This window comes from Zootoca vivipara, chromosome 3 (genome assembly GCF_965207765.1).
Source record: "Zootoca vivipara chromosome 3, rZooViv2.hap1.1, whole genome shotgun sequence".
Classification (NCBI taxonomy): Eukaryota; Metazoa; Chordata; class Lepidosauria; order Squamata; family Lacertidae; genus Zootoca; species Zootoca vivipara.
Window position 1 is genome coordinate 64,926,136 of NC_142586.1, and position 18,958 is coordinate 64,945,093.

An 18,958-nucleotide genomic window follows, 5' to 3' on the forward strand; every position below is an offset into this window, starting at 1 on the left:
ACAACATCTGGTGCAGGCCGGTATTCAGTTCCCAACATTCCTTCACACTCTGGTATATTATTGAAACTAAACCCGGGGAGAGATGCTGTGCAAACTGGAAGAAGCATTGTCTTTAATGCTGGAGTCAGTGCCAGGGACAAAATTCATTCTTTAGCAATACTGTACAGTGAATATGGGTAGTAAGCAACAACATGCATTTGTAGGGTAAGTCAGCCAGATGCATTCTGCTGCAAATTAACAAAAAATATATACATTTTCATATTGTGAAAGTATACATTTTCATATTGAGTAGAAGAGTTTTCTTTCCCTTTTTCTTTTGTAATAATCTTTAGCTCTCTGCTCCATAAAACAGAAAAAAGAAGCCCCAGAAACTTAACAGAGTTTGCACAACGCTGCAGAATTTATTTTGGCACGAAAAACAATTTGAATGCAACTTTCCCCATATGTAAGGAAACAGCTTTTTTTATGGCCATTCATAAATACGGTGATGCTATGATTGCAGAAGATATTCACTCAACAGGTGACAAGGCTTTTTAACAGAAGACAGGCACCACCCTGCCATCAGCAAAGGTTACAATCTTAATGGAAGTTTAGACGAGCTACAACAAATGGGTGGTTTGTTTGTTTTATTTTTGAACCCTGGCAGCATTTCTACAACTTTTTTTTTTACTTCTCTTAACAAACTTTAAAATAACCACAAACTTCTTATTTACAATATGTACATACTCTTTAAAATCCTTAATGTCCAGATGGTGTGCTTGCGAAAACATTTATATTATGAAGGTCAGCCATTTTTAAAAAATGGAATTCCAACTCCCGTCCACCAGATAATTGCTCTCCTCAGAAGTTCACAAAGACTAGAATCATTGTGATGAATCCACTTGGGTAGTGGCATTCTATCTTGAAGAAAGGTAAGGTAGATCACTCACTTAAAGGAAGATAGAATGGTGAAGAGCCAGGGCTCAAGGTAGAGCATCTGTTTCGCATGCAGGAGGTCTGAGGTTCAATCCCAGGCATGCCCTGGAAGGGTTGGGGGAAATCCCTTCCTGCTGGCCAGTGTAGACCACACTGAGCTAGACGGACTGCCTTGGCTTAAGGCAGCTTCCTATGTTCCTAATACTGAGATAAGAAATAATGCTCTGGCTAACGGGTTGAGTTCTCCACTAGAAAAACAAAACCGGAAACTGTAGCAGCTTAGACTATTTGTAAATGAGGACAAACAGTGTGGGGAAAGTACCACACAGTCCACTTCTCTCAGATAGTGCTTTCGATGAAAGATGGTTGCAGCACCATCTCTGCTTCTGTGCTATTTTCTTCAGGCGTATTCAGAACATCCTGCTGCTGATAGATATCTTGAACCAACATGGTGTTTGAATCCTTCCAATCCCTGTACTTCCTTGCTGTTAGCTCAGGATCCTCCAACAACTGGTTAATTGTGGCCAAGTCATGTTCCTTGCACTGAAAGAAAGAAAGAAAGAAAGAAAGAAAGAAAGAAAGAAAGAAAGAGAAGTTCGTGAAACTGGACATGTGAGTCTCTCATATCTGTATTGTTGTCCAGTCCTAATGTTCTCCTCTCCAAGCTATTGACTCTGGAGACCAAAGAAGATATCATTTTCCTTCATTTATTTATTATTTAAAAAATACCCACATTGTAAACACAATCATGATTTCAGGGATTTTCTGAGGCTGCTAAAAAATTACACACAGTGAGTTAAATGCCTCAACAGCAGCTGAAGCACAACAACTCCATAAACACTTACCTTTAATGTACTATTCAGTGCTCGGATTTTGTGGAGTTTCTCATTAACAGCTGGGTTTTTGCACCTCTTGATGAAGGATTTTCTCAGCTCCTTCTTCGTAGAAGGTCGCCTGTCCCCAATGGGAGACAAACTCGCTTGCTCTAAGGACTTGTAAAGTTTCTCCATTTCATCTACGGAACATTTTGCATCTGTAGGGAAGACAGAAGTCAGGCTGTGTCTAGCAACAAGTCCTAGGGCTACTGAGTTGTACTAAGTGTGCTCCTTATTTGTCTACTAGCTCTCAAGTGACCATACAAAGGATATATATATATATATATATATATATATATATATATATATATATATATATATGCTTTGTTTTAATCTCTTCCAAGTTTTCCTAAAGTTTTTCCCCCACATTTAAAACAGCAAAGATTTAGCTCTCTGCAAATATTTGTATTTGAATACTTCCTAACGTGTGCGTTTAGTCATTTCGCAACGCTGCACAAAGATAAACACCGTGTCAATTGTACTCGGACAAAAGCTAAATATAGACAATACTGAAGAAAAGATCTGGTTGTGTCGCAAGACCGTGACAGGAAAGAGCAATACTGGAGTCAATTTGCTGCAGCAGCATTTCCTGTGCATATCACTGCCTCATTAAACATGTCTTAATTATGGCAACAACATTCGTTGTAAAAAGCAGTTGCATATAATTAACAGAAAGTCTCATCAGAATTTACAAATGTACACCTGCATAAAGTGTTTCTGTGACAGCTTTATGAAAACTCACATACAGTGACCAGAGAGCAAGAATTAGCTGTGAATGTGTGTGTTTCATTTAGTCTATACTCAGTAAAAAAGAAAAAAGCATTGATGGATGATATTGTTGTTGTTATATTTATTTATATTTATTTATGCCCCACCTTTTTCTCTGACAGGGACTCAAGATGACTTACAGATAAAATAAGAATAGCTAAAAACATAGAAAAACTAGCTTTAAATAATTAACCATTAACCGTGTGTGAGAGAGAGAGTATAACATACAGACAATCTCAACAAAATCTATAGATCCCTACTCCTAACAACTCTGATGGTGTCAAACTAGGGTGTCCATTGTGGTGCTGGATATCAGAACAAAACCTACAGTACGTTCGTCAGGCGCTTGAGCCTTTATCGCCGTTGAGCATTTGCTTGAGAACATCAGTTAAAGTTTAGAGGAAGGAAGTGGTCACCCCTGGAACCAGCACAATGCCACTTAGCAGTTACCAAAGTGCACCAAAGATCTTGCTCTCTTGTGTAACCAGCCACCCTGCCCCCCCCTCAAGGCAAGGAACTCTGCCCCCCCCCCAAGAATGAAGCAACAAGCTCTGTCTCATAGGATAGAAACATTTATAGGTCCTCATAGACCAGAGTTCTCAAGAAGATTTCCTTCTACTTCAGGCCCTCCCCCCAGTGCATCCCTTCCCCAAATTTATGGAAGTTGTAGGGGCATTCAAGGAGAGCTTGCAGGAAACACAGGGTTGTTGTGGCAAATGGGAGTTGTAGGCTGTACAGTGATACCTCGGTTTAAGAACAGTCTGGTTTAAGAACGATTTGGTTTACAAACTTCGCAAAACCGGAAATAGTGTCTTGGTTTCAGAACTTTACCTCGGTCTAAGAACGGAATCCGAACAGCTGAAGGGCACCGGCGGCAGGAGCCCTCATTAGGGAAAGCGTGCCTCGGTTTAAGAACGGTTTAGGTTTAAGAATGGACTTCCAGAATGGATTAAGTTCATAAACCGAGATACCACTGTATATGCATCAGACGTTTAAAGCTCATTCCCCACTCAACAAATTCTAGGAATTATGGTTACTCCTCCAAGAGCTTGAGCTTCCAAGACTCAAACTACAGTTACTAGGATTCCTTGTAGAAGGGAGTGCTGTAAAAGTATGGCTTTTGCATAGACTACGTCTAAACCATCAGGAGAGCACCAGTTGGAGGGGCTATTATACTATTATAAATAATGCCTCATTATGTTGCAGCAATGTTTCATTTTCTAAAACGTCCCCCTTTTTTGTTCCCTATTATAACCAGTCTTGCTGCATCAACAACTGCCAAAGGGAATAAAAATGGCCATGGTTGGACACTGCTCCCCCCCCCTCCCCAAAAGGCTTGTAAATTGGAAGAGAAGCCTATGGACAGAGGGGCACGTACTCACAATGCTTGTTTATAGCCTCAGAGCCTCACACACAAACAAGAAGCCACAGAGATTTCTGTTTATTTTTCCTCCTCTGATTTAAAAAAAAATTAAAGCCAGGAAGTAGTCTTGGCAGGCTGCAAGTCAGGATGAACAGAAACATAATGTTTGACCATTTCTTTTTTTGTTTGTGGGGCAGGGTGGGGGGCGGGATCAGTTTCCCTGTGCTGCTGCTTCCATAGAGGAAAAGATAATGGGATCCCACAATTTTCACACACATACCTCCTTGTGTAAAAGAAGGAGATTGTGAAGTGAGATTTAAGTTGAACAATGGTCGTTCAATTTGATCTATTTATACAGGTAAAAAATTCATTCATTTCAAGCCCGCCACTGGTTTCAACAAATCATGCTGCTTCCTTCTCCCATACTATCACTAAATGAAAGAAGAGGAGGCAGGTCCAACTGTTGGATCAATCACTGCAACTTAAGAGTAGATATGGCACCAAATGCTGGTGACTGAACCTGGGGCTGAATGCAGGTAAGGCAAACAGGCTACAAGTGAGCTCTGCCTCTTTATGGGTCAGGCAGGAAGAGCAATATTGTAGGGCCAACAGATCATCATCTGCTTGACTCACCTTTAGGCAGAGTTTTCGATGCTGCTATTCTAGGCACAGGTAGGCTAGCCTTAGCACTGCATAATGTAGATGTAGCCTCATTCAAAGAGACCCGAAAGCTGCAGTCGGGTTTGACAGTCCCGCTTTCCAGTGTTTTGTTACAGCCTGTTACCAAGTGATCAGTATCCTGAGAGTCACCAGAGGCAGCTGCAGATTGATTGTCCATTTCTTCCCCAGTGGAAGAGTTGTTCACAATGTCGAGCCATGACTGTCTCTCTGGATACAATACTTTGGACAATGAGGAAGACGAGGAGGATTCTTCAGACTTTATTGTGCTTTCCGGCGAGGACAAAGAACATGATACTTCACTTGATGCATGTGATGTTAAGGGAGGCTCTTCCTGGTCCTGTTTCTGAGAATAAATAAGAAGGTGGCAGTGGGATAAAGTCAAGTCAAAAGCTGGTCCTGACCTGGGTGGCAATATAAGGGGACAAGGATCAGTGGATTTGAAATCATACTGTTCACCTGGGACACTGCCTGTGAACTTGGGGCTGCCATATAGTATACGAGTGAGTGGTATGGCTCCTTGGCATAATTTTGTCTCAGTTTCACTCAGCCAAAGATTGTTTCCTCCAAACAGTGCTGGTTTTAAACAGAAGGCATCAGGTAGACATAGAGATAACCTCATAAATGTGTGAAGGAATGTCTCTTTCCCTACAGACTTTCTCAGGGGTTTAGATCAGCAGAGGGGACCTTGTTGGTAGTTCTACTGCTCTCAGAAGGTCAGGAGTAGTGGCCTGAGAGAGGGCAGTCTTATGGCAGCTCCTAAGCCACAGGATCCCCTCCCCACAGAGCTGCAACAAGCACCTTCGTTCTATAGTTTTTTGCCACTGTATGCTAAAAACTCACCCCTTTATCCTGGCTTTTGACTCCTGAGATACAATATTTGCCCAGTCCTTCTCCTTTACCTCAGAGATCAATCAAGGAAGATCAAGCAGGAAATGCCACCTGAATAATCCCTGTCACCATAGGGGCATTTCCTTGATATTACTTTCATTGTGAGAATTTTCTGTGAACTGCTTTGAGAAACACTTGGACTTATAAAGCAGGATATAACCAACACACACTATTATTTTGATCCTCCTATGGCTAATTAAACAATTTACAGCCTTTTAACCTGGGGGGGGGGGTGTTGTTGTTGCCTGTTACAACGTTACATGGTATTGTAAACCACCTTGTGATCCTTGGATGAAGGGTGATTTAGGAATTAACTAACTAACTAACTAAATGTTTTAACTGATTTTAATATTGTATTTTGATGTTGTTTTAGGCCAGGCATCCCCAAACTTCGGCCCTCCAGATGTTTTGGACTACATTTCCCATCTTCCCCGACCACTGGTCCTGTTAGCTAGGGATCATGGAGTTGTAGGCCAAAACATCTGGAGGGCCGCAGTTTGGGGATGCCTGTTTTAGGCCACACCTGGGACCATATAGTGAAGGTTGAGTAAGAAATCAAATGAGTAGACCTCATATAAATTCTGCCAGAAAGAAAGAAAGAAGTTGGGATGAGCTTGAGGCAATGATAAATGCCTCCGCTGCTGCCAAGTTAATACCGTAAATATTATCCAGACAGATTCCTGGAACTACCTCCCCATGACAGCTACAGTTGAAGTCTCCCTGCTCTGGCTTCGCCATATTGGCCCAGCAGTCTGCTTTCCTGGCCTGAATATTCCGGACTTTATAAATCTTTAGAACAATTAAGATGGTCCAGCATTTTGATACAAGTAGGACGAAGGAGGAGGAGGAGAGTTTGGATTTGATATCCCACTTTATCACTACCCCAAGGAGTCTCAAAGGGGCTAACATTCTCCTTTCCCTTCCTCTCCCACAACAAACACTCTGTGAGGTGAGTGAGGCTGAGAGACTTCAGAGAAGTGTGACTAGCCGACAGTCACCCAGCAGCTGCATGTGGAGGAGCAGGGAATCAAACCCAGTTCACCAAATTAAGAGCCAACTGCTCTTCATTACACCACACTGGTAAATGTGCCTCACTACGAGGAGAGTTCATTTATTCCAGGCTGAATACAAAGCAGTAGGATGCATGAAACACACCAAGGAGAGACTTGCTCATTCCTAGGCAATGCTATTAATACCTGGGATGCTTAAGAATGTATATCTATGGTTTTAACTTGGGGGGGGGGAATGCCACGTGAAATGTTGCTGTGACGAAGTGGAACAGATCTTGACACACTATAAGCCAATAAGAGAAACTTATTGGTTTGACTCAGAAGAGTCAGCAATGAAATGTTGATCATCTACTTTGGCCATAAATCTCCCTCCTATTTCTATAGGTAGAAATAAAGTATTTTGTTGAAGCAGATCACAAAATGGAATGCAAGGCAGGAGGAGTCTGCAACCAAGCATAGCAACTCAATTTTTAAGAGCATTAGATACCATTGGATGTTAATACTCTCATGGAGCTTCAGATAACTGTTGAAGATGGTGCATGTTACTTGTGTAGCTGCAAGAATAAACCACCTTTTCCCCATTCATAAGCATTTCTTTTTTAAACCCTCTGAACTTTTGACTGAGCAATTTTCTATATCACAAACTGATTTTATTCAACAGTAAAATAAAAAGTGGAAATTATTTTCCCCTTGATTTTCTTACTTAAAATGATCTACACTTAACTTTTCAACTGCTTCATGACTCCCATCTACCAATAAACACCCAAGAAAAAATATTATAAAATACAGGTGTTAGTGTTAGTAAATGGAAAAAGGATTCATCAGAAGATTAATGAGCCCTGAGGGGTCTATTTCAGACTAAAGAGCTATGTTGCACCTTGACAGCCCACCTGGAAATCTTTGTAGTCTGTTGTCTCGAAATGACTGTTCCATTCATGTAGATATGGGGGAGTTTGCAAATAAACATTTTCTTGCCTGTTTAAGGAAACTTGTAAAAACCCCACCCCCACCTCAAAATACTAATTTGCATTTGTTTCCATCTGGTTGCTGGCTAAACAGAGAGAAGCACATCTACTCTTGGAATTAATTACCCAGTACGGTAAATGATCACATAATCATTGAGTAATACAGACTATCCCTGCTTTAGATACTTACATTCTCCCTGTACAGGGATTCCCACATTTGAAAAGCACACATGGTGAAAGCAAAATGCAAAATTATAAATCTGGATGATGTGTTCTAAAAATGGAGGCAACAGCAAAGTTTGGGTCCTACTCATTCCAGGGCCGGCACAAGACATCTTGGCACCTGAAGCGAACCACAAAATGGTGCGCCCTGCAAGGACTGTGATGCCTTGATTAATGGGAAGTTATGAGTTGGGTTTTATTGTTTTGTTTTCAATTGTGTGAACCGCTTTGGTGTTTTCTCTGTAGAGGAAAAGTGATATAGAAACATTTTAAATAAATAAATGTTGTGAGGACAATGTACTCCCTCCAGGAACAGAAGCAAACTGCCATTGGATACCAGTTGCCGGGAATCACAAGAAGGAACGGTGCTGTTATTCTCATGTCCTACTTGTTGATTTCCCGTAAACGCCTGGAAGTCCACTGCGAAAACAGGATGGTTTGATCCAGAGGGCTCATCTTATGCTCTTATGATTAGCGACTAGAGGCCTCAGGCCCAAACTGCCCCCCCCCCCAGGTGTATCAACTGAGCTGTAGCCCAGGGTACCAACACAGAGAAAGAATGATGACGGCATCAAGGGAACTTGCTACCCTCTGGCCTACAACTCACTACCTCTTTCTTTCTCAAAAAGGAGAATGATTAAAAGTCTCAATGATATTTATGCGGGGGGGGGGGGCAATCAAAAAGGAGCAAAAAGCTAGTCAGGTCTTTCATCCTAGTCCTTCCTACAAGTTCTCTCTCATATGATTGGGGGGGGGGGATCTGACGTGAAGAAATGATCTCGCAGACATGTTGGAAGCAAGCTGACTGAATGCTGTTAGTGGCCTTGAAGTCAAAATGAAATTAACAAGCACTTCACTTTGTCAAAAGATGTGGAAGAGATTAATGCCTGTTACATAGCACTGCAGGAGAGAGAAAGCCATTTCCGCATCTCACGGAGGTGGGGTTGTGGGCGTGGCCTGAGCGAACGCTCGCGATGGGGGCTGAGCGCTCAGCCCCCTCGCAAGACGGCAGTTCCCGCTTCCGTAAGAGGGGGGGCAGATCATGTCATCGTCTGCCCAGAATTTGGAGATTTAATCCCGTTAAAGGGGTTCCGGGGGCGGTAGCTTTGTCCTGAGCCTGCGGAGGTCAGGGCCTTATAGCACCCCCCAACGGTGGCCACAGGAGGTGTCTCAGTAGATATACATCATTGGGCTCCTTTCTGGTGGTTAATTTCTCCCAGACTGTAACACATGGGTTACAGTCGGATATAGCCTGTTAGGTTCCAATGCCTAAGCCAATACCGCTCATCATCCGAAACCAATAAAGTTGTGGCCTTTTTGCCCACTTAAAATTCATTTCACTGTGTCTTGTGTCTTATTTTCTTGCATAGCTGCCAGGTTTTCCCTTTTCTCGCGAGGAAGCCTATTCAGCATAAGGGAAAATCCCTTAAAAAAAGGGATAACTTGGCAGCTATGTTTTCTTGGGGAGCAAGGGACATCACCACACAAATAATTTCTGTCTTGGAATGGGACAGTGGTTGAGGTTCAATAATATGAGGCTACTTTATTCACTGCTGTTATGCAAAAAAAAAAACCCGTTAAGTTTTAATATTACATTTTAATATGGCTTTATATTGCTGTTTATAAACCACACTGTAAAGCCATATGAAACTGAGAACAAACAGCAGCCTGTTTTGGCTTATACTGGCATACCTGAGTTGCAAGCAACTCACTAGATTATGGAGTCACCTCTGTGAACAGGAGACTTTCTCTATGTAGAAAGGTAACTCTGGATACAACCCTGTACTGTATCTTTAATTTGATATTACTGTAAAATTATCCACTGCCAGCTTATTCTTGAATTTAATGAGGATGGAGGCGCCAGTGATTTCCTTATCTTCCTTAAACACAAGGGGGTTGAACTAGGAGAGGATGTTGGCAGCAGAATGACCCAATATCCAAACACTATAAAACCAAATTTAGCACCAGCAAAGTCTGGCATAACCGACAATTGCACAAGCCAAGTATCTGCCTTCCCGAGCTCTACCTGGACGTTATTTAAGGACAGAAATCCATGATTTAGAAGAAACTGCTATCAACTGGGCTCAGTGATTTTTTGGGGGGGGGAGGGGAATAGGTTACAGAAGAAGATTGGTTCAAAATTGTTGCAGTATTGTGAGAATAAATAATGTGCTAGTGTTGAAAGCGCTAGGGCCATCCCAGGATGCATTTGATTCAACAAAAGCAAAGTGGGTTTTTGTACACCTGCCTCAAATTTATTTATTTTTAAAAACAAACTTCTGGCAGAATTGCAGCAATCCTAAGCCATGTGTTAGATGCTGTGAGAGGCTTGTTCCTTTCTCTAAACCAAAAGGAAATAAGGCTGCCTGGGAAGGCTTTAGTACAGTAACTATTTGGCTGTGACAACTGTTATTTGCTGTCAGCATATAACAGTGTATTTAGCCAAGAGACGTCCGCACTGTGGCGTGATGGTGAGAATGTCAGACTAAAACTCGTCCACACTTCCACTTGCCCCCTGCCTTGAAAGAATGGGTCTGAGGAGTTTTCTGCCTTTATTGTGCTTTCTATAGACCGTTTGCCCCACTGCTTTCCCCGGGAAAACCCACTCTTTAGCCTCCCTGCAGGGAAGAAGGGGTGAGTAAAGCTCTACATCAGGAGGGAAGAAAGACTGACATTGGGATCCGCAGCCCCTGCGGATCTTTCCGCCTGAGGTGGTCACCTCACCTTGCCTCCTGGGTGGGCCGGCCCTGCAAGAGAACCACATGTAGGATACTAGTGGGTGACAGTCAGTGGAATTCTCCAAAACAGGGCATTCTGAGAGCAGGGAGGGGCTGAGCTGGGTCTGGATTCGTTGGCTCCCAAGCTGACCCCAATGCCATCAGGTGACAGCATCAGGCCCAGTGTGGGCCTGACTTCCATTATGGCCACCATGCACAGTGGATGCAGTAGTAGTGACCCTTCTAGTGGCCAGGGTTAGAATGGAAGTCTAAGCTCCCTGAGTGACCCTCAGTTATTTTACAGGGCTGTTGTGAGGGGGGAATGGGGGGTGGGGGCAGAACCCGTATAGCACCTTGAGCTCTTTGGAGGAAACATGGGACGGCAATTTAATTAATAAATGGCAAAGGAATGTTTTGCATTTATTGTCTCATATGACGGATCTCATAACAGGCTCCCTGCAAGAATACTGAGTAGAGAAGAAATGTACGGCACTTTACTGCAGATTACTTATCAGAGTGGCATCTTGCAAACTGGATAGGGTGACACTTGTACAACAAGCCATTTAGCAAACAGAAGCTAGCTAATGACTATAATACATACCAAATGAGGCGGCGGCAGCTGATCGGAATACGGAGGGGGTGGCGTCTCCACGTTTATTTCTAGATCTTCATGCTCGCTCTCGCTATAGCACTCTGAAGCAAGGACACAACAGTTGAAGTGCATTAGACATGCCAATTATAGCACTGGAAACAAAAGCAAACTTCTTTCAGGTAACCTGAACTGAAAGCAAAACATACCGGCTCTGACTCAGTCAGGGTCATCTGTATGCAAAACAATGGGTATTTTCTGACATTTCTAATTAGTGGGATCTCTCTTTCTCTTTTCATCTTTCCATAGTGTTGCATGAAAAGAAGAAAGAGGAGGAGGAAGACAAAGGCTTTTAAAAAAGCTCCAGGTTTACAAAGTTTCTCACAGTCAGAGATAAGGGACAAGCAGAGGGTAAGCTACTCTTTATAAAGGCAGTAAAAAGCTGCATTACCCCCCAAAAAATCTTCTAACCACTGATGAAACAGGCCCCTTTCATAATTCTATGAAAAATGAATTGATGCTCACACATTCTGAATGGACAGTCATGGCAAAAAGTGATATCATAGTGCTTTAAGATATAAGATAAGATATAAGATATCTTTATCGTCATTGTCCCCTTGCGGGAACAACGAAATTACTCGGTTGCTACATCCACTCAGATAAAGCGTTCCGCATAATCCAAAATTACAAAACCTAATTAAAAACAGTAAATATAATACAAAATAACAAGTAAAATAAGATGACTTCAAAGTCCAGACTTTCCATTTAAGGCCAAAATCTCTCTAGAGAAGAAACTGTTCCTCAGACGGCTCGTTCTTGCCTGCATTGTTCTATATCTCCATCCCGATGGCAGGAGCTCAAAGAAATGGTGACCAGGGTACGTTGGATTTAAATGTATGGTAGGAATGTCACTATATATAAATACAGAAACTTCTGCTTCAGATCAGACTTAAGAGGGAAGTGAAACTCTTAGTTGCTACTGAAGCAAGGTTGGGACATTCCTTGTCTTGTTTCATGTACTGAAATAGGATGTCAGGCCCTTCTAGGGAGACCCAGCTTCGGTGCCATGGAACTCTAGGAAATTTTGCCTCTGCCAGGGAGAGCTGGGAGTATTCCATCTGAAAACCTGGAGAGCCTCTGTCAGTCACTGTAGACAATACTAAGCTTAATCACCCAATGGCATGACTCAGGATAAGGCCTCTGTTCCTAAGATGTTCCCCTCTCTTTTCTGCATCTATGTGCCTAGACAGAATAAGGGCTTTAGACTAGAACATCCTTGGCCTATTGTCCTCCTTCCCAGTACAAAATGCATCTTTTGAATATCGTTGCAAAGCTCATAACTGCTAATCTAATCAAATCATTTATTTATGGTTTTTAAAAAGTTGGCATCTTGCTCTAGTTGAACATTCATATCTGAGTATTTTGAATATACTGAATGCTATATGTGTTATCCCTGGAAAACCCCGCAGGTAGAAAGGTGTAGAAGAATCCCATTCAAAATGTTCCATTTGAGCATACCTTCTTCACTCTTTTTATTGGCTTGTTTGTCAAGGACAGCTGTACCTAATTTCTTCAGCCATCTGAAAAAAATAAAAGCAAGCACAGGCATTTGTATGGAATAGAAATAGCCAAGCTGAGAGAAAACAGGTTTGGTAGTTACCAAGTCACTTCTCATCTTAAACTGAGGGTGAAATCCAGTGTGTGCCTTTGCAATCATGAAAGGGTTCTGGGAGACGAGAGGAAGCAATTTTTGCCCACTCCTCCTTCCCCCAAAGTCCCTGAAAATTGGCTCCGGAGAACTGGGTAGCTTTCCAGAACAGGGAAGGAGGCAATGATTGCCTTGCTTCCTCTTCCATTAGCAGCTCAAAAACTCTTCAGCCAGTATAACGGACACCAACTAGATTCCACCCTGAGGATTTTGATAACAGTACAATAAACCATGGGTGGCTAACCTGTAGTTCTCCAAATGATGTTGGACTACAACTGTCATCACCCCTGGCCACTGGCCATGCTGTCTTGGGCTGATGTGAATTAAGAGTTCAATAACATCTGGAAGGCACTACACTGGCTACCTCTGCAATAAACTAAACCAAAGCAAACCCATGAATCAAGTACAGCACCTATTACAATTCTTGAGTGAGAATGATTGAAGGTATCTCCTCCTGTTACCTGCTGAGTTCCACAACACAAGCCATCAAGCACCAGCAATTATGGCACATCACATTCAGCCTGCTCTCTGTCTTTCATGGGCATGCTGCATGCTGGCCCACCTTGCTTTCAGCTTATGGCACACTGTAAGGTGAACAGTCACAGAAATCCTTCCATCAGCTGTATACTTTATGGTTGGGCAATCTGCTATGAACACTCAAGAGACAGAGGCTACCATCTCCAGTAACAACCAAGGAAACAACAAAGAGATGGTTCTTTTTTGTCATAAGAAAAAAGGAAGCAAGACTTTTGATTTTACTTACATGTTCATTTCCTCCGCATTTTCTGCTGCAAAATAAAATGTCTTGATCTGTGGATGGATGATCTTCATAGCGCTTCCAAAACAAAAACAAAAACATATATTCATATATATGGGAAACATTAGATTTAAAATGTGAGTACATGGGTCAGTTTACCAAATACTTTATGATCCCAAAATATTTTAGCCTGAAATCCTAACTCCACATACCTAGGAGTAGGTCTCACTGAGCAGGCATAACGTACCGGTACTTAGAACTGTGCAGAATCTCAAACTACAGAGCGAGTTTTCAAATAGAAACAATTGAATGGATACATTCATCTCTCTTTGACAGCCCTCACAAGATGAATGCTTATATATTTACCACAGAAACACATGTTCTTTCTCAAGTGCAGGCACCCCCAAACTGCGGCCCTACAGATGTTTTGGCCTACAACTCCCATGATCCCTAGCTAACAGGACCAGTGGTCGGGGAAGATGGGAATTGTAGTCCAACACATCTGGAGGGCTGAAGTTTGGGGATGCCTGCTCAAGTGCTTTAAAAAGGATTGTGTCATGGGGGGGGGTGGAACTTAGCAGTATTGTTTCTTTTTCAAACAAGACAGGGCATAATTAAAAGAGCATGAGCCGTGATTAGATTTATTGATTGGATTTCTTATCCACCCTTCACCGTAAGGTTCCAGGATGGAGTACAACAATAGAATACATAGTTGTTATTTTATTTTTAAAAAGGTAAAATAGGTAAAATTATAAAAACAAGTGAAACCATTCAGATGATAACAGACCAATACAGATTCATATATACTTTAGTGGCCAAAGGCCAGGGTAAAAAGGTGCATCTTCAGCATATGACAAAAGCTTTACAATGAAGATGCTAGACAAGGCTCTGTGAGGAGGGAGTTCCACACTTTAGGGGTTGCCATGGAGAAAGCCTTGTCCTGAGCCAGCACTCGCTGCACTTTTGAGGATGATGCAACTACGTACTGAGACAGTCATCTCTGCTGAGCTTAATGCATTATTAGGTCGGTGGGGATGGAGACAATCTTTCAGATATGTAGAATGAATGGCCTTGGCTCTGCAGTAGAGGATGCAATAAGCCTTAAAGTACGAGAGTATCTACATTTCTACATTAAAACAATGAGTTTATATTTAACTAAGGAAAGTCGGCTGCCCTTCATGTAAGATTTCAGACCAATGAGATAGTAGGGAAGTCGTTTTTAAGAGCCTAGGGCTTGCCGATCAGAAGGTCGGCGGTTCGAATCCTCGCCACGGGGTGAGCTCCCGTTGCTCAGTCCCAGCTCCTGCCAACCTAGCAGTCCGAAAGCACATCAAAGTGCAAGTAGATAAATAGGTACCGCTGCAGCGGGAAGGTAAATTGCATTTCTGTGTGCTGCTCTGGTTTGCCAGAAGCGGCTTTGTCATGCTGGCCACATGACCTGGAAGCTGTACGCCGGCTCCCTCGGCCAATAGAGAGAGATGAGCGCCGCAACCCCAGAGTCGGTCACGACTGGACCTAATGGTCAGGGGTCCCTTTACCTTCATCTCAGTACTAAGTACTACCCTCCCTTGGAAGGAAAATCAAGCAAGATCATAATTACATTTTCATAGGCAGGATTAACCTAATCAGCGGAAACTCTTGCTCAACAGGTATTTCCTCCTCCCTCCCTCCCTCCCATGTGCCTCCTAAAACTGTTTTTGGGGGATCAGGAGACAACCCCCCCCCCGAACAATGCACAGGGGGGGGGAGAAGGGACTGTTCCATCTAGCAAGTGGCAATGCTTCCACGGATGGAACAACTAGAAGAACGTGACGTTGAATTCCACCCCAAGGATTTCCAGCAACATATTAAGCTCCCATAAATTCCACCTGCATTCATCTCAATGGAGTCTATCAGTTTGAAATATTGGCAATGCTGTAAGGACAACAATGATTGGAGGCCTGTTGAGTTTATGTCCTGATGGACAGTTCCATTTACATAAATATCCATGAGAAGCAGAACTAGCTGAGCCCTGGGTATGATCCAGCGGGGATCTTATTGTATTCACATTTCGGCTTGTAAAATTTCACTTTATCAAGGCTCCAAGTAGAATGAAAGACTTACTACTTTTTCTTGCATTCCGTCGCTTGATTCACTGTGAATTCTGGAAGGCTGAGGAACCCTTCAGCTTTCTCTGCCTGTGACGAAACAAGCCCGCAATATTAAAGTATGCTATATAATTTATTGAAATTAGACATTGGAAATTAAGGGGATTTCAGAAAGCTTTTCAGATTACAGAAATAATTTCTAATAACTTGAGATCTAAATTGTAAAGCGCAGCAGATAAGAAGAGCAATTTCTACCTTTCTTGGGCATATATGTGGAGAAGCAGGTAGGCATGGTGGAACAAAAATTCAGGGCTTTTGCTGCACTCCCATGCTCAGATGTTTACCAACCGAGTCATCCATTTGCATTGGACTACAGTAAATGTTATCTCATTACCAACCACACTCTGGATTCTGAACAGCTGCAAAACAACCCAATGTACTCATCTCGTGTAGGGTGGTTTCTTCACACTCTCTCCTCCATCCAAACAAGCAAGAGGCATTATGAGATTTCAAGAGAACCTTCCAGCCAGGCATGCTCAGAAATATAAATTTCAAAATGGGAAACTTCATTTAATTAGGTCTCTCCAGGCTGCATCCAATGTGATATTGCCTTAGTGGAAAGGGCTTTTGATCATGCAACTCCAGCCATCCAACATTTCACTGATTTCCCCCCCTTTCCTGTGAAAAGATGCTCCTGAGGTCTGGTGGGTCTTCCAGAACATGATGGGATGTGGCATGGAGGACTGCGGTAGGTGGGAAAATGTGGTGCTCTGACTTGTGCAGGAAGAAGCACCTCCTACCGAGGCAAATCGGTTGTTTCAGGAGTGGGGGACCTTTTACAGCCTAATGGGGACATTTCATCATGTGCATCTTTCAGGGGCAGGAACTAGCTGAAAGCAAAAGGGAAGGTGGGGCAACAGGTTAGCGGTTTTAGGCAAACAAACCAGGTAAGCAAGAAGTAGGATCTCAGTTCAAGGACACATTCCAGTCAGGCAAAGGCACTGTGCACAGGTAAGGGCAGTGAGGCTTCTGAAGGGCCATATTCTGAAGAGAGTCCCAAAAGCCAAGGAGACAACTCTGTGGTGCTGCATCTGGCCCCCAGGTCTGTAGTTAGCACCCCTCCTTCATGTTTTATTTCATAATTTAAACAGATTTGGGATAAAATAAATAAATAAACCCGTCCTCCCTGGTTTTCCCCCTGCCTGTCCCACACCCATCGTTTTTGATCAACATGCCTATGGAGAAGTAGCCCCCATGTGTTTGGGTGATTGTTTGAGGGATCCAGATATAGGCAGAATTCATTTCAAACACTAACATCCTTATATTCTCTCAAAGCTCACTGATGGACCACGAGGCACACTGCACCAGCCTGTTGTTGCTATGTTACAGTTCCTTGCATCAGGGCCGCTCAAGGTTTTTTTTGCTGAAACAGAATTCGCACTTCATAAATATATAACCCATCACAAAGAAGTACGAGTATTCCAGGCAAGCAAGATGAACACGGTTTATTTGAGCAGGGTTTCTGCCCACACACAGATGCGTGAATGCCTTGCCTCTGAAAACAAAAATGTCTGCTTAGAATCTGAGCTGCGCCATCTGTAGGTGAAGGGGAAAGGGATTTTCCCCAGGACCCTCACAAAACGGTAACCTCCACTTCCCTAAAAACACAGAAAACAGCAGATGTTGAGTGACGCTAAGGAACCTCTGTCTGCAGAGGAAACTTTTGAACTTTTAAACCAAGGATGAAAACAGTCGTTTCGAGAGGGCTGAAGGCAAGTGGCCTGCTGGAGTGACAGTTTACTGAAAAGCAAGGCTCAAAAAGTGATAACCTTCCACTGCTCACCCCAGCTTCTGATACTTGGCTATACACCATAACTCAGCAGTGTGGAACCAGGTGCCTTCCAGATGTTGTTAGACTCTGTTATATATTGAAGTTCTATCCCTGGCCACCAGGGGTATTGTGTATATAATTTTCACTCAGGTCCATGTCAGTTAATTTAGGCAGGAAACCCTGGGCTGCTGTTGTTACAATGTTGACAGCCAGCTGCCTATATAAAGCAGGCCAGCTGAGCTGTTCAGTTCAGTTCCAGCTCACTTATAAAGGACTACTTGGTGACATAGCTGTGTCGTCTGATATGTCCACCCACTACTTTATAGACTCCAGTTCCATCAGTCCCAGCCAGCATGGCCAATAGTCAGGGATGATGGGAGCTGCAGTTAAAAAAAAATCTGTAAAGCCACATGTTCTGTATCCATGCTATTTATGAACACCGAGGTCATTACATTTGGCTAATATGAAAGGACTATCAATGTCCATGTTATACCCTTTCATTTCCTTAGTCCACTAGTGAAAGAGGTTTTGGAGATTTGCCAGCCATTAACTGCTCTGTAAAACTTGTTTGATCAGAAAGTGATGGTGGCTCAAAAGAAATAAGTGCACACCCACCATGCACAACAATGGCTCCCATCCCCTTTCAGCTCTCTGCAGGACCAAACTCTCTTGTACACAAGGGATATTAATGGGCTCAAAAAGTTGTTTACATTCCAAGTCTTTGCTTTGTACTAGCTTTAGAGGGCTTGAGGTCAGCCAGCTGATGGAAGAAATTCACTCTTTTCCACAGTGTAATTATAAGGTGGGAGACAAGGGGATTCTCTGTGCGTGGCTTATTCCTTAAGTGTCACATGTCTCGGTTTACAGGGTTTTCTTTTTCTCAGATACACACTTTTTTACTTGTCATTTTATAAGCAGCATATCTTGTGGACAGGTGATATGTGGGGAGGTGTTCGTCCCTTGGTGTTAATGCAGCAGCAGGCCCTCGGTAATGGTACACACTCATTGGAATGCCTTCCCTTGGGAAATCCAGGAGGCAGAGACAGTAACCTCTTAAAAACTTAAATGCTTTCCTGGACAAAACAGAGATCGAAAAATAACAGTCGATTCTGTATTTTGTACACTGCACAGATTTGTTCTGTTTTTAGCCTTTTTAAAGGAAATGCTATTGTTTGTATGGTTTTTACGTAAATCAGTTATAGATTTTTATTATGTTAAACTTATTTCATTTTTTATATTATACATTTTTATAAATAAGTAAATAGCATGTCTCCATTTGCTGATTTGAGGAAATCTGGAGCCCACAGATGTGGCTGCCAGGATCCTCTTCACTGGAAAACCTAAGCATCTCACTTGGAAGAAAGTTCCACTGTGTACAAAGGGACTTACTCCTAGATAGGTCTGTGTGGGATTGAAGCCTTAGACCCCAACCTACTTCTTGCTGAACCTCTGTGGGAAGTCAAGGGCAATCTGCTCTCCAGTTCCGAACATTTGAAGATGGGAGAGGAGACTGGAGCTTTGGGAGTGCATATCTGAGGCATTCATTGTGCCTTGCACATCTATTGTCAATACAGTAAGTCCT

General features: G+C 42.7%; 1 protein-coding gene across 4 annotated transcripts in view; it reads right to left on the minus strand.

Annotated features, from left to right (window-relative positions):
- Positions 1-378: 378 nt before the first annotated feature.
- IPCEF1 (interaction protein for cytohesin exchange factors 1) overlaps positions 379-18,958 on the minus strand; it is a 34,779-nt gene continuing 16,199 nt past the window's right edge. For all 4 annotated transcript variants that reach the window (XM_035108690.3, XM_088667323.1, XM_088667322.1 and 1 more), the window contains 7 exons: positions 15,562-15,635; positions 13,465-13,536; positions 12,512-12,573; positions 11,006-11,097; positions 4,555-4,945; positions 1,761-1,948; positions 379-1,458 (listed from right to left, as the gene is read on the minus strand). In XM_035108690.3, coding sequence (XP_034964581.2) covers positions 1,255-1,458; positions 1,761-1,948; positions 4,555-4,945; positions 11,006-11,097; positions 12,512-12,573; positions 13,465-13,536; positions 15,562-15,635 — 1,083 coding nt within the window. In that variant the 3' untranslated portion in view covers positions 379-1,254. The remainder of the gene's footprint in view (positions 1,459-1,760; positions 1,949-4,554; positions 4,946-11,005; positions 11,098-12,511; positions 12,574-13,464; positions 13,537-15,561; positions 15,636-18,958) is intronic.